Source organism: Asterias rubens, chromosome 15 (genome assembly GCF_902459465.1).
Source record: "Asterias rubens chromosome 15, eAstRub1.3, whole genome shotgun sequence".
Classification (NCBI taxonomy): domain Eukaryota; kingdom Metazoa; phylum Echinodermata; class Asteroidea; order Forcipulatida; family Asteriidae; genus Asterias; species Asterias rubens.
In genome coordinates this window covers 237,128-257,846 of record NC_047076.1, presented here as the reverse complement: position 1 = coordinate 257,846, position 20,719 = coordinate 237,128, and the positions used below count along the sequence as shown (strand labels likewise).

General features: G+C 37.1%; 2 protein-coding genes and 1 pseudogene across 2 annotated transcripts; 1 reads left to right on the top strand and 2 right to left on the bottom strand.

Annotated features, from left to right (window-relative positions):
* Window positions 1-1,464, bottom strand: part of LOC117299878 — a 31,923-nt pseudogene extending 30,459 nt beyond the window's left edge.
* Window positions 1,465-1,859: 395 nt separating this feature from the next.
* Window positions 1,860-5,823, top strand: LOC117299877. The gene is made up of 6 exons (XM_033783464.1): window positions 1,860-1,989; window positions 2,720-3,037; window positions 3,451-3,653; window positions 4,151-4,247; window positions 4,576-4,715; window positions 4,986-5,823. Exons 2-6 carry the CDS (start codon window positions 2,731-2,733, stop codon window positions 5,442-5,444), a joined length of 1,206 nt encoding a protein of 401 aa, XP_033639355.1. The 5' UTR covers window positions 1,860-1,989; window positions 2,720-2,730; the 3' UTR covers window positions 5,445-5,823.
* Window positions 5,824-5,967: 144 nt separating this feature from the next.
* LOC117299876 lies at window positions 5,968-20,324 on the bottom strand. The gene is made up of 16 exons (XM_033783463.1): window positions 20,148-20,324; window positions 17,457-17,706; window positions 16,617-16,706; window positions 15,944-16,023; window positions 15,371-15,486; window positions 14,611-14,708; window positions 14,132-14,200; window positions 13,799-13,857; window positions 13,048-13,160; window positions 12,851-12,914; window positions 12,158-12,264; window positions 11,217-11,356; window positions 10,619-10,780; window positions 9,680-9,913; window positions 8,551-8,855; window positions 5,968-8,080 (listed from the first exon to the last, which is right to left on the bottom strand). Exons 2-16 carry the CDS (start codon window positions 17,652-17,654, stop codon window positions 7,990-7,992), a joined length of 1,926 nt encoding a protein of 641 aa, XP_033639354.1. The 5' UTR covers window positions 17,655-17,706; window positions 20,148-20,324; the 3' UTR covers window positions 5,968-7,989.
* Between the last annotated feature and the right edge of the window lie 395 nt (window positions 20,325-20,719).

Genomic DNA, 20,719 nt, shown 5'->3' with positions numbered 1-20,719 from the left:
GAACTGACCACCATTAGAGATGCTTTGTCCCACTGGTCAGCTCATCAGACCATAGAAACTACCACCATGGTCAGACCATAGAATATGGGTCAATCGTTTAAAAGCAAGCCTATGCCTATTTATTAGGAAGGTCACTTTAAAAGTATTACACAACATCAACATATTGGGGGGGGGGGGGGGGTGGGACACAATGCTTTCAACTTTTACTTTTTCACTTACAAACAAAACTACTCTTTATTTGAGCATAGAGGGGGATAAATAAATTTAAGATATGATTTGAAAGTTGGCACTTAAATTCAACTTTCTTTGGCGGATTAATTTAACTATTTGCAAAAAGAAAACATGTACTTTATTATAGCAATTCACAATTACTTTGGAAACTCATTGGTTAACATTGCACAGGTCTGAGGCAATACAGACAATTACCTGATATAGGTCTTGAAAGACAACAAATGAAAAATACCCTGATTAATTAACTTAGTAGATGAGTTCTTTCTATGATGTTGGGAACATGGTTTTAACCATTTTTTAATTGTGTTTGATCATAATTATGTTGCCACTGTGCTTCTGCGCTGTATTGGCAATGTACTTTATAAGCTCAACGTTTGTTGCAAATGAAACTTGATAGTTTATCTTTTTTTAAATAATGTTTATGATTCTTATACAATAACAGTGCGGGTAATTTTGCTGTTATACACAACACTTCAAACTATGTTCTGACTTACATGTATTGTCTGATAGAGTATCATATCCTTTCTCCATGACACATTTCTTACAAGATGTGGCAAATTATAATAAATTGTTTTTAATTTAAAATGCCCGTCTTGCAAGTAATAAACAGACGGTTCCTTGCTTTATCTTTTATGAAAAAAAAATAATAATAATAACAATTACATTTACCACAGATGCAATCATACAATGTCGGCTGCTACCTAGTGCTGTGGATCCACCCTCGACTGCCCGGCCCACGCACCGTGTATCGCGTCGCGGACCCCCGTGAACTCCAATACTAAAAAGAGAAAGTGCGACCCTTCCAGCCGGACAACCCAAAACACGCATACGTACCTAAAGAACGTCAAACTGTTGTCTGCTTAATCACGGATGAAGTAATGATACTTCTGTTGATTTATTCAGGCGTAGTAGTTCGTTATTCTCCGAGGTTTCCTCTACAAAATAATTGTCTACAACTCAGAGCAGCAAAGCCAGTGTGCGATCTTACATCGTCGGTCGGTTAAAAACTGTTAAGTCATTCGTGTTGACATGACATCATGATGTGAAATGATGGAGGACGGACGAACGGAAAGAGCTATCACTTCTGCCAGGCACTTCGCATCTTCACTTTTGTTACTCCATGTGATGTGATAATATGATTATGTCCACCACCATGATCTCACTCACAGTCACATCGACAAATTATGACATTAAATCCCAAAGTGACATCAGAATTTCCATAATCTTAGAAGCGCATGCATCCCTTGCAAGATTGGGAATGTGTGCTTTCTAGCCGCAAGAGGGCGCTATAACCATCCCGTGAAAACTTGTCGGTGGTCGAAATAATTGATCCGCCTGCTAAATTCTAAAAGAATGCTCGATAGACGAATTTGGGGAACCTGTAAAATCATAAACTGTTGAAATTCGTGTAATTTGTACTAAAGATAAATTAAAACAACTTAACCATATTTTATGGTAATAAATGTATACAACAAATACTTTTGAGTGGTAAAATAGTTACAATTTAAATAAATAATCAAACTTAACAAGTTACAACACCCCTAATAATTTTTGGAATAGTCTAAGTTGCTATACCAACGGTAACCTGTATACACTTGTTGGGCCGGTCCCGTTATGTGTGTGGGTGCATGTGCTGAACGATAAACCATATAAAATCCTGACTAATAATAACAGTATCGATGTTAAAAACCTAATTTTTTGAGACGCAAGAATGACAATTTATTGACAAGAAACGAGTTGTTACTACATGTATAAAAGGTGAGTTATTAAAACAAAAAGATGTTATTTATTGTCAATCATGTTTGTTGTGTAGTTACGATTCTAATTCTGTATCTCCCCCAGGTTGGACCATTGCTCTATGGTTGGACTGAGTGCAGTGGTACTAACTGACGTCCTACCAGGGCTAAATTCTGTACTACGTTCAGAAATTATGATGGTTTCTTTTTATTTACAATTAGCACCAAGTGCACTCATATCTGTTTCCTTTAAGTTCCCAAAAGTGATTGCATACAAACAAACAGTAGCCAGAAACAGGCGTCACTTTATACCTCACATAATGCGATCAATATCACCCCAAAGCATTGATGTTGTAACTAAACCCCGTCGCTATATTCATGAAAATGTCAAATAGGTCAGACGTACTGACTGGAATTGAAGCAAAGCCATCGTGGCTATAGGCTATGTAAGTAGTAGTAGTAATGGATTACATAGTAACAATACATTAACAGTGATGCCCTAACAGCTTTCGTTATTGTTGACTACATTATTTTGTTTATGATTTCTTTTTTAACCATAATTAATGCAGATTTTATATGTTGTTTGTGCAACTTTGGTAAGGTTGAATAAGCAAGTGAAACCACTTTACTAACTACACTTTTTCAATGACAGGATGTAAAGTTATAAGGTATCAGTGACAAGATGTTATGTAAACCTCTCAGGTATCCCAATATTGTTATATTAAATCTTTAACTTGATGATTATTTTTCAGTTTTGAACTCAATGGCTACAATGGTGACCATGAGAAACTCTGCAGACGTTCATTCCTCAAACCACAACCAACGCCAGCCTTCTGCAACGCAAAGCTTAAATGTACGAGAGTTCACGTTTGCAACACAGGGTCGCTTCAATGCTGGACAAGACCTAGTGCTAACACGGAGTGATAGTTATGTCATTCGTAAGCCACCCAAGGAAGATGACATCTGGACACGCCCCCCACCAGACTTCCGTCCCCAACAATACCTACCGAAGCCGCCCAAACGCAATTCAAGAGAGAGTATGCAGCCTTGGAAATATGGAACCTTTCCAGGTATTTTGGTTTTTGCTTTACTTTAAAATAAACTCAATAAAAAGGATTTAGATGCATCAGGGATAAAGAAGATTATTCGGTTGTAACCCAAACCTGCTCCTAAAACTATAAGGTTCATAATCTGATTTCATAAAAGATCTGTAAATCCAGAAAACGTGTAGGGCGGATATTTTTAAGAGACTGATGTTATATTAACCTATGAGCTTTGTGGTGACGATAGCAGAACAAACCTCGCAGTTATAGGAGTACATGTACACCACACTGATATGTGTTAGCACTGTATACTCAGTACTTTCCATAGTTCCCGAGTAGAAAGGATATTAATATTTTCCAAAACATAAAATCCTGTCTACTCACCCTCTTTCTTATAACAAACCAAATAACTTTTTTAAATGTGAATTTTTTTAATGAAGGGCAAAAGAAGGCTTCTGCTAAACCATCCGGGATAAAGTCTCTTCAGCTGCCCAAGATCCTTCAGCCCGAGAGACCTCAAAGTAGCAAGATAGTAACAAGATTCAAGACACTTGACCCCCATGAGGCTAGGGTACAATTTGTCAAAGAAGGAATGAACACCAAAGACCAGTATAAGATGCCGAGGAAGCATGACTTCAGAGGGGTAAGTAACTTTTGATTCTAGCCCACCTTGTTGGGCTTGCTTTAAACATCTTTCTTTTCGTAGTCCCCAATGATGACTACAGTCATGCAACTTTTCCTTCGAATCAGCCGATTTCCTCTATTTTTAATCTCAGTTTTACCATTCAAAATTGAAAAATACTATACAAAATCATTTAAATTTTGTAATTTCCTCTTTTTTTTTGGTGAAGTTACAGTTGCATGCCTGTGACTATTATAAGACCAATGTTAACCCTTTCATGCACCAATTATTAAAGTGATAAATTGATCATATGGACACATTAATTATCAACTTGTTTCTTGCAAGCGACCAGTCAGTTCATGAAAGAGAGCCATAAAAGCCCATCCAGGTGGGCTACCTTGATGCATACACCACACCTCTTTCAAATGTTTTTTTTTTAAGTCGTTATGCCAGCCATAAAATAGTCTCAATATTCATTTAACATCTAGTAAATATTGATGTTGTTTTTATTTTTGCAGTATCCTCCACTCGGTCCATTAGGTCTACCTGAATTTGTGACAGCATCCGACCATGATCCATACAACATCAAGTTCAAGTCAGATAACAGGAACATAAGTGAGTATTAATTAGGCTTTCCTTACTTTGTATTGCAACGTCACACAGCCTGAGACTTTGCAAACCAAGGTTGGAAAACAATGGAAAGCCATAAATGCAATAAAATATACTGTTTACTGTTGGAAACATTGAGTCCAAACTGACTCTTTTCAGCGCAAGTTACGTATTATTTATACATTGAGCCCAAACTGACTCTTTTCAGCGCAAGTTTAGTATTATTTATACATGTTGTTTATTCTTATGGTTCACACCATGCTAAGCTTCAAATATCACCTGTCTCTGTACATTGGTTATTATTGACAATTACTCCTTGATTCTCTTCCTTTAGTCGTTGGTCTTCCTCAACCAAGATCAGATAGATCCATGGGACATCAGATTGGACGTCAAGCAATATCACCCAAACCCCACTATCAGCCTGAGCTTATTATGCCAAACTTAAAGTGGCCAACAGTCTCCGGTGAATTCACAGTAAGTAATCAAACACAAAGATACACAGTAGATCTTTCATCTAAATTTACATTGCATTTAAACCAATTATTGATTGTTTGTTTTATGTAAACTCGTGTGGTATTTGTGCTAAAACATTGACTGCATATTTTCCTGTAATTTTAACTATAGACTTCACTGTTTTACAGGCCCCAATATGCATTACCTGTTGTATGAATCCTGTTTCACGTCCTTTTGTTGGTCACATTAAGTCATCAAGTCTTACCATTCTTTTTCTTCTCACTTTTCCAGCGTTTTCGAAGAAGAAACCGTTCTCCACACACCGTTCTCTTTGATCAAATTGAAGACACCTTGGATGATAAATGGAGGAAGGATGCAGAGAATCGAGAGAACATTCAGAGTGAGACGGAGAGGGAGAAAAGAGCAAGACAGTTTCAAGAAGAGGTTGCAAGACAATTGGCCATCAGAACACAGATGTCTGCCACAACAGTGCATAACAATATGGGTAGACAGATGAGTGGTCAGATGAGTGGTCAGATGGGTAGCCAGATGGGTAGCCAGATGGGCAGCCAGATGGGTGGTCAGATGAGTAGACATATGAGTGGTCAAGAATCTATGTATTCTGGGAACACAAACCACGGACGTGCTTCAGAGGAGCAAAGGATGGGTAGTCATGGAAACGGAGAGAGTAGGACATACAGAAATAGTATACCAAGCTTACGTGATGATGATGAACTAGATGTATCTTGACATTAGTTCAGCGAGTTGTGTAACTCTATTTCTTTAGTTCTTTGTCTCAAGGTTTGTCTGGTAACATTCCGCTAAGCTTGAAATCACTGCTAAGTGCTTCTCTGAAACCACGCTGAAGGACAAGTCCTAATTGTTTTCAGCTGAATTCGCAGAAAGGCCCTGATTGCTTACCGTTTTGATTTATAAAGCAAGTCTGATCAAGAGACCAGTTGACTATTGTCGAACATTAAGCGATCTTTGCCTGGTACCCACAGGATGTATTTATGCATAGGTTACCATTGTTGACTAATGGTCGTATTGTTGACTAATGGTCGCATTGTTGACTAATGGTCGTTAATCAAACTTGTCCCTAGTTGCAGTGATATGTTTACTGCAGGTTCTTGTGTAATGTGATCTTCTGATCCGCTCCAGCCATAAAGTGAACTCCCATTACCATGGTAATAATAAAAAACCTCTTGAAATAACTTGTGCAATGTAAGGCATCTTATTGTTTTATAATATTGAAAATGGTTTAATTATTCAGCAAACCATGAAAATACATTAAATATTGATTTCATTAAAATTTATACAGGGTTTTGTCACATAATTGGTTTAACAAATAACTGATGTTCTTTTTAGGTTAATAAAATTGAAGGAATGTTGATTGATTGCCGAGTATTATTTTCAAAATATATTTTCTTTCAGTGAGATTAAATTATTTCTTTATTGAATTTATGTTTTTATAAAATAAAATTCTGCAATTCTTCATATACCTATAAATGAACCTGCACCAATTACATACAATAAGATTTTATTTGTCCTCCACTATTCAAAGCAAACAATTTAAATGGGAAAAATATCATGAGATATTTTAAAAACTTAATTTTTTGTGATTCAGAATAACTGCCGTTATACAACAATTTAAATATAACAGAACATCCTTTAACAGCTAAACAAATTTATGCTAAATTTGCAGTTCCTGAAATAATATTGACAAGTACACTTTGGTATGATTTGTTTTGTTAAATTAAATTAAGTAAGCTTATAATTCTTTTGACCTTCGGTATAAAGACCATAAATAATAATACTTTAATTATAACAAATTTTGTACAGCACATTACAAAAAAACGTACCAATGCACTTTACATTAAACGATCATTGAATTCAATTAAAGTTGTCAATTTTTATTTGGTAAAAGATATCAATCAACAATCATGTAAACTTAATAAACCCCCAAAAGCTTACATTCCATAGACAAGACAATCATTCCTGTGAGTAAGTCATGTGTGCGCAATGTGTAAATAAAATGGTTGCATTATCAAACTAAACTCATCTCCTGTGTTTGCCTTGATTTGAAAAACTATGTGCCGAATTTTCAACACAATAGAAATAACACCATGATTATTAGTAAGTATCAGCGATGAAAAGTACAGAACAGCACTTCTTATTTTGAGAAACTATGTGTTGTTTCAACTAATTTATCATCTTTCTAAACACGAAAGACTGCAAGTCTTGGGTTCTTCCAACCTTGCACTTTGAAAACGTTTACTCTGTTACAAACTAAACCAATAGAACCCCAAAGACATGCTCAAGAATGCTGAAACTTGGCTAAGCCCTTCACACACAATACTTCACTTTAATGTTACAAATAATTTATTTGCAAAGTAATTTTCTGATAAATCATTAATAAATCAAAGCAATAAGGTTTATCACGATTCAGAACCGAAATGCGTTATAATGGGTAGGCAGGCGGGGCATTTGCTATCACAATTATTGTCATGCACAACGTGCGCACGCATGGCCTACATCTTTGTGCAGGTTCAACAGCGCCCTCTCTTGATATTTTGCTTTTCGTGATAAACCTTATAAGTACATGTACATGTATTGTTATCTCTTAAAAGTGCAACATCTTGAGTTAATACAGCATGGTCTCCTAAACCAATCAGGTAATCATTACATATGAAATCTTACAAAAATAGTCTTCACTGCAAAGTCAAGTCTGCCCCTTGAACATCTCTTAAGATTGATTTGGCGCATTACGAATGGCTATTATTATTATTATTATTATTATTATGAAGATCATTTAGCAATTACTCATCAGAGAGTATGAGTAGCCACTTCTAGGTCTTTAACCGCCATTTAAAACCAGCAGGGTTGTGACTGTAATATAGTACTGAGTCATAGGCAAAGTCCTTCATCACACAGCTGAAAGGACCCTGCAAGGGCTGTTGAAAACCAGCAGGGAATTGTGGCTGTGTGATTTAAGAACTGAGCGATATGCAAGGTCCTTTCCACTGCAAGGGCAATTTAAAACAGAGTCATCACTACTCATAAATCCCATTCATAAACACCATACTTGAGTATAACGATCACAGTAAAAACAGTATGCATTGCTTACATGCGAATTAGCACCCACTTGCAAGCCTACTATATTTTATTAGCACCCCCTTGAACGCCTGCATATATTAGTAGCATCCGCTTGCACGCCTGCATATATTGCAGCTTCTCATGGCATTTTGGTACAAGTCACTTGCAGTCGCTATGTTCTCCAAAGGGTCATGTAAACTTAACTTGCCTTCTCTAGCTCCTTTAAATTCCCCCAGTATTTCTTCAACTCAATTCCTTCCCAGTGATGCGTTTCCAAAGGGTTAAAGAACCTGTCAACAAATGGAGATCAATATTTTGTATTATGGTTAATTATGTTACTTTTACTAATGAATTTATTCTTTTAGTCATTTATTATTAAGGTTTTTTTGTAGGTTTTTGTCGTCGTTGTTTTTGTTTTTGGGTGGGGGGCGGGGAATGGGGGGATAACCCCAGAAAAAGGGACTGCACGTATGATTTGGGGTACCTTCTGTCCCTCTTTGAATGGGTAAAACAAAGCGTAGCATGGTAGGTGCATGCCTATGACTGTTGAATGTCAGGGTGGATATGCAAGTCAGCCGTCCAACTGACTTTAAAAATGGAGGGCACTAAGAAGTACAAATGGGCACTAAGAAATGCCTGCCATATGCCAGTCAAGAAATATTGGTCTTTTAACACGTCGTACATTGTGAAGTGTTTTTAAGGAGTTGCAGCATTTTGGAAAAAACTAGATGTATATTTAAGAATTGAAACAAGTTCTCACCTATCAATGACATAATCCATAGTCTCTTGCTCAGCCTCTGTCAATGATTCATTAAGGAGTTGCAAATTCACATCAATAATGTCTACTGAATCCATGCCTATCATTGTAATATCTGCTGCATTCTGAGACAGAGAATAATGCACAGCCAATCTAGATATATTAATATCTTTAGACTGGCAATAGAGGGCAGCATTCTGGCAAGCGTTTCTGATGTCCGTAGAAGCTGGATGCCATGATGGAGGCCCTCTGTTGGTAAGTAATCCCATGCCAATAGGAGCTGCATTGATTATCCCAACATTCTTCTCCTGGAAACCAAGAGAAAAAACATTCAAGTATTAGGCACAAGATAAGTCAAGGTTTGCGGTGATGCCACTTCAAAATCTCTTATGTGAGTAGTGGTGGCTCAGAGAAGAGTTGGTTTCTGCTCAAAATACTTAGTATTTTCCACCATGCATAGCCTTAAAGCTATTGGACCCTTTCGGTGAACAGTATTTTCCAAGGCCCACAGTTCGTGTATCACTACTTCTATGTAAAATAACAAACCTGTGAAAATTTAGGCTCAATCGGTCATCAGAGTCGGGAGAAAATAACGGGAAAACCCACCCTTGTACATGTATCCTCTCGTTTCGCGGTGTCATAACATGTGTTTAAAATAAACCTGTAATTCTCAATATCGAGAATTGATATTGTTTTACTGTTTTCTCAAATAGTAAAGCATTTCATGGAATAGTATTTCAAGACAAGTCTTTCACCACTACCTTCTGTAAACCCTGCAAGTTATTTGTAAATCTGTGAACATTCATTTTTTTCTGTACCGAAAGGGTCCAATGGCTTTAAGATAAGTCTACTTGAAGAAATACCAAACAGAGTTTTCTTTAATTTGTTGCTTTATTGTTATCATTACAAGCAACTTCTCACAACCACGTCTTTGCTCAAACTTCAATAAATTCAAGTGGTCAAACCTGGACAAAGTTTACAAAGCGAGTTTTGAGGGTTCCAACGGTCCAAAATCTAATTGATGTTTTACTAAAACATGTAACCTTTCTAAATGTTTGAAAATAAAATCCTTTCATCCAATGCTTCTTTGTTGCTATTTTATATCTTAAACCTGCATACCAAGATGTCTTACCTTTAAATATGGCAGTAGCTTCAGTAACGATGTATCAAGCATAGTAAGGTGACAATAACTCAGGGCAGTGTCAATGTGAACTGAAGATCTTTCCAAAACCTTTCTATAAATCTCCATGGGATAGCCAGTGATTCCAATGAATCTTGCCTTGCCAGCTTTCTTCACCTTCTCTAAGGCTGGTAGACACTCGTTAAGAACTATATCAATGTTGGGAGCAAACTCTAGATCATGCACCTGTGAGAAGAAACATTTTAACCCACAAATTCTTCTTTGCTTTTTGACAAAACACAACAGTTTTTCCTATCAAAAGATATTTTGATGGTAATTTTCCTGCAAAACAAAGTTAAACTCTTTGTTTTATTTACCTGTATAATATCGACATAGTCTAAGCCCAGTAGCTTCAAACTCTCATCCAGGCTCTGTAACATCACTCTTTGCTATATTTACCTGTATAATATCGACATAGTCTAAGCCCAGTAGCTTCAAACTCTCATCCAGGCTCTGTAACATCACTCTTTGCTATATTTACCTGTATAATATCGACATAGTCTAAGCCCAGTAGCTTCAAACTCTCATCCAGGCTCTGTAACATCACTCTTTGCTATATTTACCTGTATAATATCGACATAGTCTAAGCCCAGTAGCTTCAAACTCTCATCCAGGCTCTGTATAGTCACTCTTTGCTATATTTACCTGTATAATATCGACATAGTCTAAGCCCAGTAGCTTCAAACTCTCATCCAGGCTCTGTAACATCACTCTTTGCTATATTTACCTGTATAATATCGACATAGTCTAAGCCCAGTAGCTTCAAACTCTCATCCAGGCTCTGTAACATCACTCTTTGCTATATTTACCTGTATAATATCGACATAGTCTAAGCCCAGTAGCTTCAAACTCTCATCCAGGCACTGTAACATCACTCTTTGCTATATTTACCTGTATAATATCGACATAGTCTAAGCCCAGTAGACGCAAACTCTCATCGACGCTGTGTAAAGTCTTCTCAGCTGAGAAATCAAACATGTCTTGAACTTCTTGCGAGTAACGTCCAACCTTAGTAGCAATGTAGTACGCCTCACGAGGGATATCCTTCAGAACCTAAAACAGAATGCCATCAAGAGTAATTTAATTTTGTACTGAAGACTGTGACTGAAAACCAAACGCAACAATGGGAGACTTTCTGGGACGATAGAGGGCAGCAGACTTACCGGGTAAATCCATTGTTCTCAGAACTATGCGCATGTTCAGAACTACGTAAACAATGGAAATTTACCCGGTATGTCTGCTGCCGCCTAGCGTTGGAAAGTCTCCTATTGATTTTGGTCGTTTCAACCAATATTAAAGACAATATTGTGCTTACATGCTGCACATTTGGCGTATATGGTGTCCACTATTTGTCTCCTGAATCACACAAATGATGCTGTCAACATTTTCACAGGTCTGTGACTTCATGTCCACTGTTGATCACATGAACACTGTTTGTGAGTATTTTGTCAGCTCTACTAATTCTATAATACATTTAACTTATACCCACCTTTCCAATCGTAGTTTCTGATACACGATTGCCATACCATGGTGCAGTATCAATGTAGTTAATACCACTTTGCAGAGCCTTGTTTAGGACACTCAAAGATGTTTCTAGAGACATTGCAATGTTTCCAAAAGGAAAACCACCTGAAAGATAAAAACATCAAACATCAATAACCCAACTGTAATAATAGTTTACTTGTTTGTTTGTTTAGATGATCTTCCCATCAAGGGAACTTGGCAAACTCCCACAAGGGGATATAAACACCAAGCTGGCAACAGCCAATCTCCCTCATACAAACATTGGTTTAATGTTTACGATTATCAATTGCACATAATAACAATAATAATAACAATAATAACAACAACAATAATAACAATAATAACAATAATAACAATAATAACAATAATAACAATAATAACAATAATAACAATAATAACAATAATAACAATAATAACAATAATAACAATAATAACAATAATAACAATAATAACAATAATAACAATAATAACAATAATAACAATAATAACGACAATGACAGTGACAGTGACAGTGACAGTGACAATGACAATGACAATGATAATGATAATGATAATGATAATGATAATAATAATAATAATAACAGGTATTTAGAAACGCTCCCCATAGAAAACTATATCACAGTACTTCAAGATTTTTTTATTACATTTTATCAAATATTATTACAGGGAATTCCACGCTTATGTCAAGCATTGTTTACAGACTAGCGGGGAATTTTTTGCTTGTGCACACTCCAAGTTATTAGGCATTCTTCGCTTACACAGCTAGCGCACAAACTTGGCGCTTGCACAGTAAGCAGAGAATGGTAATTGTAAGGGCAGGCTTTGGAGGTAAGCAGAGCCATGAAATTGGTCCGTGATGAGCTGGAAAGTTGCATGCCTGCATGTGTCTCTTTAAATGTCTCGTACCTAATCCAATGACAGAAACTTCCATGCCAGTATTTCCTAATTGGTTATACTGCATCCGCTTCACTGCATCTTTGTTGTGGAATCCAGGGACATAGGTAGCTGGTAACCTGCAAATAGAGACAATTACCAGGTGATTATGGATACCAGGGACATAGGTAGCTGGTTACCTAAAAGTAACCTGTAAACAGAGACAATTACATAGTGATTATGGATACCAGGGACATAGGTAGCTGGTTACCTAAAAGTAACCTGCAAATAGAGACAATTACCAGGTGATTATGGATACCAGTGACATAGGTAGCTGGTAACCTGCAAATAGAGACAATTACCAGGTGATTATGGATACCAGGGACATAGGTAGCTGGTTACCTAAAAGTAACCTGTAAACAGAGACAATTACATAGTGATTATGGATACCAGAGACATAAGTAACTGGTAACCTGCGAACAGAGACAATTACATTTTAAGATGAAATCACTGGTTCTGTCAAACCAATACCTGTCTTTATCCGTAAAGGGGACCCTTATTATGGCTACAAATGTTCCTTAGGATGCACCATATTTCAACACATGATGGTGCAGAAAAAAACCTGTAGCTGCCAATATGAACATGGCTTTATATTGTGATACAGAGTCCCTTAAAGTGCTTCTGCTACTTGGCTCCCATTTATTAAAAATTAAGTCAAAATGATACCTTTCCGATCCTGATTTATTCATTCCTCCTTCCATGATGACTTTGTCTCTGTCACAACTTTTCTCTGTGAAATAAAAATAAGGTAAGTATATATTATACATTAAGGAGAATTTTTTTTTCCAAACTGCTTCAAGGCATGGGAACACTAATATCCTACACATTAGAAAAGATTGATAAAGATTAAGGACAGGTCTTACCGTGTTTGTTTTGTGATAAATGCCGTTGTAGAAAGAACTGATGGCAGGGTATATATGAAGCTAGTGCACCAACATCAAACCTCGCTGATACATTAAAGATGTAAACTGGAAGTCTGCAAATAATGTAAGAACAGGTGTAAGAACCTTTGGAGACAGCAGCATGTCTTTTAAGGATAAACTCAATCCAAACAAACATTGAGATCCTAAACACAAGCTAAACTTATAATAATAATAATACAGAGTTCTTATAAAGCGCACTTAGCCACTAGATCAAGGCACTAAACAAATAAAGGATTAACAATAAACAAATTAATGAGCTCTGAACCGTTCAGTTTTCAACAGTATCCTGAATTTCATGATTGAGTTAGATTGGCAGATTCCTGAAGGGAGTTGGTTCCATAAGTGGGGGCTGCTATAACATAAAGCACTCTGACCAACCAGTTTTAAGCAGGTGCTAGAACTAAGGGAAGATTGCAAAATTAAATTATACACACAGGTACTGTTTTTTTCCCTGTGGTAATGGTGTAGGGTTTAGTGAAAGAAGGAATGAATAGCTCACTTGGAAGCTCTTTGCTCATGAATAATGCTATGATGAAATGGCCTGCGTGTGATGACCAGTAAGTTAATGAGCAGGTTATCACACCCATCAAGTGCTACTGCAAACAAAATATACCCAAAGTTTAATTTTGCAGTCTTCCATAACCACATTTCGAAGTCTGTATACATGTTGCCCAAAAAGAGAAAAACTCACCTTGAAAACAAATACTTAACAAAATGTCCTGTTGCGTCTCTGTCTTTCAATGGCCCGTCCTTTTGAAATTAAATAATAAAAACAATCAAAATTGTATACATTTTTTGTTTCTCCAATCCTGTTCTAGTTCCTACCAACACAATATCCATAATAAGAAAGGGAAGGGGAGGTCATGAGGTCAAATGACAAACCTACTTGATAATGTGATAACAAATACCTTAACAAATACTTAAGAGTCTTGGTAATATGTAAGTAAATAAACAGTTCTCTTCTTTGGCAAACTTAATTATTTATATGAAAAGAAAACTATAGAAAATTTCACCCATGGCAAACCTTTTTCTCCTCCAAGAATTGTCGGATGAGAGGAAGACTTTCTCTAGAGAAGATGTAGAAGCACGGACACTTTAAAAGAAGAAAAGCAATACCCAAAACATTTCAATTGGTAAAAAATACAATTTGTTTTTACTCCATACATCGATGTGTATTAAGCACTCTCTACTCAGTACTTTTTCGAGTTCTGTAAAAACAATCACAGGCAAATAACTCAGGTGGGATTCAAACCCACAACCTTTCCATTGCAGGAGCAGATTTATCTTACTAGCAATCAGCTAGAGGCAGAGAATACTGGTGGAGAATATCTTGGAATAGAAGAGCAATAGAAGAGAATCACCCGACATATCAACTTCTTGTAATACCAACTGCAGACCCCAGTCCTACCCAATATGAACCCATAATAACGCATGCCAATCAACTTAACTTATCCCAATCACATCCCAATTGAACCCAATTTAACCCACCCACTACTGACTTACTGAATTTCTGGATGAAGTATCTTCTGGTTTGGGCTTCTCAAGAAATGCTGTAACTCTACAGTCACTATCGGTCTCAAGAATTCCAACCTTCACAGTGTCTAAAAAACATCAAGAAAACAAGTACACTTTCTTGATGAGATTAAACAGGTACAAAAATAATAAACAGGTAAAAAATAATAAACAGGTACAAAAATAATAAATTCTATAAGACTGACCAGGGCCCAACTTCAACGAGTTGTTTAAGCAGAAAGAATTGTTTACAAAATTTCTGCTAAGCACCAATAAGCAGAATATCAGTCACAGATGCTACACAGGAAACAGTATTTGAGCTGGTAACCTTTTTCTGCTAAGCATAAAGTTGTTGTGCTTAGCTAGTTTGTGTGCTTATAAGCAGCTCTATGGAATTGGGACCGGTGGAAGGTGCCTCAATGGGTTTAGGTTGCAGTTAAAGAAGGTGAATTGGGACCGGTGGAAGGTGCCTCAGTGGGTTTAGGTTGCAGTTAAAGAAGGTGAATTGGGACCGGTGGAAGGTGCCTCAGTGGGTTTAGGTTGCAGTTAAAGAAGGTGAATTGGGACCGGTGGAAGGTGCCTCAGTGGGTTTAGGTTGCAGTTAAAGAAGGTGAATTGGGCCCGGTGGAAGGTGCCTCAGTGGGTTTAGGTTGCAGTTAAAGAAGGTGAATTGGGACCGGTGGAAGGTACCTCAGTGGGTTTAGGTTGCAGTTAAAGAAGGTGGGAGTCTATAAAACCAAATCAAGCATACCTTTCTCTGAACATGGGCAAGCAAGAACTAAATTGGCATCAGGTTGAGTCTCCAGACGTCTCTTGAATTCCTGTATGACTGATGACAAATTAAAGTCGTCAAGGAAAAGCGTGTCTCTGTAGTATAAGAAAATGGTATAAGAAATAAAGAAAGAAATACTTAACCAGGAAGCGCTGTGTTTTTTATGAGGTATTAGTGACTTCAAAAAGGAATACATTGGTTAAACATTTTATTCTTAACTTTCACCAGAGGCATACTGCCATCTAGTCCTAAGGGCTGAAACAGGGTTACCCCCTTACAATTCGTAAAGATGTAGGCATGAGTATCATCCACTAGGAGCCTGGCTGGTAAAGCAGAATGAATTACCTTCCCAACAATTTACATAGCAGTTATGGGCATAAGTGTCATGAACTAGATAATAACTTAGATAATGCAATTTGCTTTAAGCAAAGTTAGTTGAAAATCACTGAAATTTGGAAATGATTAAACTCAATAATAAGCACACCATAGTAGAAAAATAACAGACAATTCCATTTCTTTTGAAGATGGATGGTACATTTTCAATAAACTTACCCTCCAATGACTATGATGTCGTCTTGATGACCAAGGTGATCCACTGCAAGCTCAATACAAGCAATAGCTCCTAAACGTGTCTAAAATGTACAATCAAAACCTTCTGGTGAGTCAAACTTTATAAAAGTGTATATAATGATCTGTCGCTGGTCTATCTGAAAGATTGCATTTCCACCCATTATTATACCATCAAAGAAGGCCTAGGATCGAACTGGGACGTGCTTCGTCTTACACTCCCAAAGAGTAGCAAATGGATAGGCACTTGATCGTTCGGTGCGTTTGATCTAGCTCTCTGGAACACCACAGACCATATGATTGATTGATTGCAGTGGTGATAAAGTCAGGTGAATTAGGGGTGGTGTCCTCGCTGTCAAAAAAGTATCAAACTAGGAAACAAATGTTGTTGTGCTGCAGTTCCACCTTTTGGTAACCCCTGGAGATAAAGATTTCAAGGAGCTTTTAGGAACAATATCCTCAGCACTGGATTAGTAGATTAGAGAGCAGAATTTTGTAACATAAATGTATAGAAACAATTATGGCTGATTTTCTTTACCTGGATTGCTTAAAAAGGCTGAGTTCAGATAAAATTCTGAAATTTCTCATCCCTGTATCATTAAACGCAGACTGACTCAGGTACCAAAAAAAGGTACGTGAAAGAGAAATTCCCAGTTACCTCATTTGTTGATGTTCCGTCACAGATAAGCTTAACTTCAGGCCAGTCTTTGCACCACTCTTTGAAATTGGCTTCATAAAACTTGTTACTCTGAAAATTATATTAAAATATCAAATTGTGATGAAAATCTTGCCATGTTTCGGTCTAGAGATTGAGGTAAGATGCGTTGCATCATTACTGTTGCAGGCCTCGGACTTCGCTCTTGAAGGGCAAGGCAATGTTCCTCTGGTAAGGGTCACCTCTAATGAAAAAGCAATGGAACTTTGCAAAGGGCACCACAGCAAAAGCACAGGGCACAAGGGCAATTGCTGTTGGTGCCATGGGTTATTTGGGGGCCTGCTGTTGTTGCAGATACCTACTGATGATACGTGTGGGTTATGAGTGTCAGATGGAATGAGGTCAGTCTTAGCATTACATGAAGTTCATCAGCAATCATTTACTTTTCACAATCAGTTAAAGGAACGTTACAGAATTGTTAAGAACAAAACTTGTCTTAGACCACAGATTGACATTATATAAAAATTGCATGGTCTAATGATGATGATAGGATGATAGTACAAAACATCCCTTATTTCTGTCTGAAATGTCATTATTTAATGAGAAATAAATAAAACTTACTTCCTGTTTGGGAGTTTATCGCTCAGTGAGGGTTTTTTTTTTTTTTTTTTAATGTCATGCCCAATGTGTAATCGGTTTTTCACAATTTTCTCGTGACCCAGATATTTTACATATTTATTTTCCTCCTGCATGGTTTAAGAAAACACATGATTAAATTTTGAAAGGATTTCGGAATGAGTTAAAAAAAAAAAGGAAAGGAAAAATTAGAGAGTTTCTTCTTACAACGACCACAATGTCATCTATATCAGCTTCGCATTCTTGTAGACTCTTCATCCAATGTGATATGAGTGGTAATGAACCAACAGGAAGCAGTGCTTTAGGCATGCCTAGGAGATGATGATAGTCTTGGTTTGGATCATTCTCCAGCAGATCTTTCTGAAGACGAGTTCCATATCCACCAGCTAAGATTATCACTTTCATTGTTCATGAAGTGAAGACGAGTGGCTTGGTACTAATATCAATTAGTGCTAAACTAAACAAAACAATTTCAAGCATTGATTAACTAAAGTCCATGTGAAGTGATGAAAAATAAATGTGATGAAAAAGAAAAAGAAATGAAAATCAAGCGACAATAGAAGAACTTTAAAGTGCCTGCAAAACTCCAATGAAAGAAATTTGTTAGTTACAATACAAGCATATTTATGTTAAATCATTAACAATATCATATTGAGAAAGGAAGAAAGACACAAGGCAGACACGTTAAGTAGGAACTAGGGAGATAGAGCGGTTGACTTAATCAATTAATATTCATAAATTGTAACCCTTTATATCAGGTCGGCTACACCCGCTTTCAGTGAATAGCCAGCAGGACAAGTTTAAGGTTATTTCACTCACAGATTTGTCACTATAGTCAATAATATTTTGTCGTCTGGAGGAGGGTTACGTTATCCCACCTAAGCGACCACACAACTTCGTGTGACAAGGGTGTTTTTTCTTTTATTATTATATCCTCTGCTTACCAGTTTTCACGCTATTATGCCTTTTTCTTTGAACTGGGAAAAAAATAATGATGCCATATATCAACCGATGCCCTAATTATCTTCATTTGTTAATATGAAGTATGCAAACATGTATTAACACTTGATGGACATTGAAATGTTCACACCACACACCGATCTTCAATGACTTCAACTGGCCCCATTTGTTTTGAGTTTTTCCTGTTTTCACGGCAAACGAGAAAGTATGGTTTCCCGGTGAAGCCATACATGGAAGAAACATCTGCAGTGACTACAAGTGTTCTTTGAGACTCTATGTATGACTGTATAGCCAGCAACTGCCTTCATTTTATTCAAAATATTTTTTTATTAAATTTTTTTAATTACCATGGAAACTTGCAAAAAATTAAAATATTTAATAAAAAAATATATAAAAAGTGTGAATAATTACTGGCTTCCAAATCTGATTTTTATTTATTTTTTTTATATGTTTTTTTCTTAATATTTATAATAAAGCGTATAAATAAACAGTGATAATTGAATCAACGAGCTGATGTTTAATTTTTAATATTAATAATAGTATTGATACCAGGGTTACAAAATAAAAATCTCAAAAAATATTAGAAAATGATATAAGGCACATGGCTTCTTTAAGCCTCGGTATTTTTTTTCAAGAATGCTCAGCAAAACATTCAGTCACATGATTTTGATCATCATGAATTGTGAATTGAAATAGTGTTTGATGAAACTTTTTCGGTGGGCAAATATTTTTTTATGGCCTCAACATTATGACATATTTTTGTACCTTGTAGAAATGCCTAAAATACCAAACTTTTTGCATTTACAAGTGCAAATGACTAGTGGAGCCTTACGTGTTTTAAGTTTTGGTCAAGGGAGAGGAGACTCTTTGCTTGGCAAATAAAACCACACAATTTTTATCTAGGGACTGTTTACATCGCGCACAGAGAGGTAAAAGATTTGCCACGATTTAAGGGACACCTCGAAAACAGGACCTCCTACGATATAATTATCTCGCAACTTCAACGACCGATTGAGCTCAAATTTTCACAGGTTTGTTATTTTATGCATATATGTTGAGATACACCATATAGAGCAAGGAAGAGAGTGAGAAGACTGGTATTTGACAAAATACCAATAGTGTCCAGTGTCTTTATTTAAAAGAGAGTTATAAAACAAACCAACAGAGGTGGGTGGGATAGGACTGAAGGTAGGCTAGAATTATGTAGTAAAGTCTTGAAGTCTAATCTTATGTGTGGTAATGCATGGAGGTAGACCTAGGGATACACCTCCATCATGGAGTCCATGGGTAAGGCAATGGCAGGGGGCGTATAGTCCTAGGTAGGGGGCGTATAGTCCTAGGTAGGGGGCGTATAGTCCTAGGTAGGGGGCGTATAGTCCTAGGTAGGAGGACGATAGCGGAACGAACCCTAGCCCCACAAATCGGTCCAATCATAGTCTAGGTTCCTAGACCATTGGTGTTGCGTGGTCACACACAACGAACGTTCCGATTATGCACGGCAAAAACTGTACACGCTTGTAATGAACGAACGCTGGCGGGCGCTCTGTTTCTCTAATAGACCTTATCGCAAATACAAATGCGCAAGCGCAGACTGTTGAATGAGATGCATTGTGGGATATATATGGATCAAATTTGGATACCAGCTAGACCACAATGCACCTAATTCCAAGCCTTACGCGCGCGCCCCGGTATTTGCGAAAAGGTCTATTTCCGGTCAGAGAAACAGAGCGCCCGCTAGCGTTCGTTCATTACAGTGTGTGACCACGCAACACCAATGGTCTAGGAACCTAGACTAGTCCAATCATGGAGGAGCTATCCACTCCATATCTTTATTTCTGTGCGCACCCACGGTGCTGCGTGTGTCTGGAGGTACAACTTTAGAAGTACCCCCAAGCAAAAGGTTTAATAATATATCAAACATAATATAAAAAAACTTACATCTTTCACTTTTCATGCTTCAAATCATCTGTGTTGTCCTTGCTCTACATGCTATTAATGTACACTTTGTACTAGCTTTATAGAGATAAGATAACACCAGATTCAGATCACGCACGCACTGCATGCTTCACTGTACATGTACTTGCGTCGGGGTTGCGCGCGTACACTGCACTGCTGTCGAAAAATCATTGTCGCTAATTATAGAGGGCGCTATCAATCATTTGTGTACGCGACTACACGCACTACACGCTGTGTGTATGTGAGGGCCGCTGGCAGGGGCGGGGTTCAGGGACAAAACGATGGTCCCCAGTACAATGTGTTACCACCCCCCCCCCCCCGACCTGTTAATTTGAACTTTTTTAAAGGAGACACGTTTGATAATTACTCAAGATATACCATAAATCACTATACAAGTTTGTCTGTTACATTGTGAGAAAACACTGTGAGAAACATCTCTATCTTAACTTGTGTAGTGAGAATTAAAGAGGTAATTTCTCACTATTTGCATCTGAAATCACACAAATTTGTGCTACATTTTTTTCTTTCATTATTTCTTTGCAAATTGACCAACA

Bases quoted from the DNA above. Each gene is read 5' to 3' on its own strand.
- LOC117299877 (XM_033783464.1), top strand. From the start codon at position 2,731: ATGGCTACAATGGTGACCATGAGAAACTCTGCAGACGTTCATTCCTCA. The intron at 3,038-3,450 runs GTATTTTGGTTT...TTTTTAATGAAG, and splicing joins GAAATATGGAACCTTTCCAG to GGCAAAAGAAGGCTTCTGCT. The intron at 4,248-4,575 runs GTGAGTATTAAT...CTCTTCCTTTAG, and splicing joins GTCAGATAACAGGAACATAA to TCGTTGGTCTTCCTCAACCA.
- LOC117299876 (XM_033783463.1), bottom strand. From the start codon at position 17,654: ATGAAAGTGATAATCTTAGCTGGTGGATATGGAACTCGTCTTCAGAAA. The intron at 16,024-16,616 runs GTAACTGGGAAT...TGTACATTTTAG, and splicing joins ACGGAACATCAACAAATGAG to ACACGTTTAGGAGCTATTGC. The intron at 8,856-9,679 runs GTAAGACATCTT...CTTGGTTTCCAG, and splicing joins AGCTACTGCCATATTTAAAG to GAGAAGAATGTTGGGATAAT.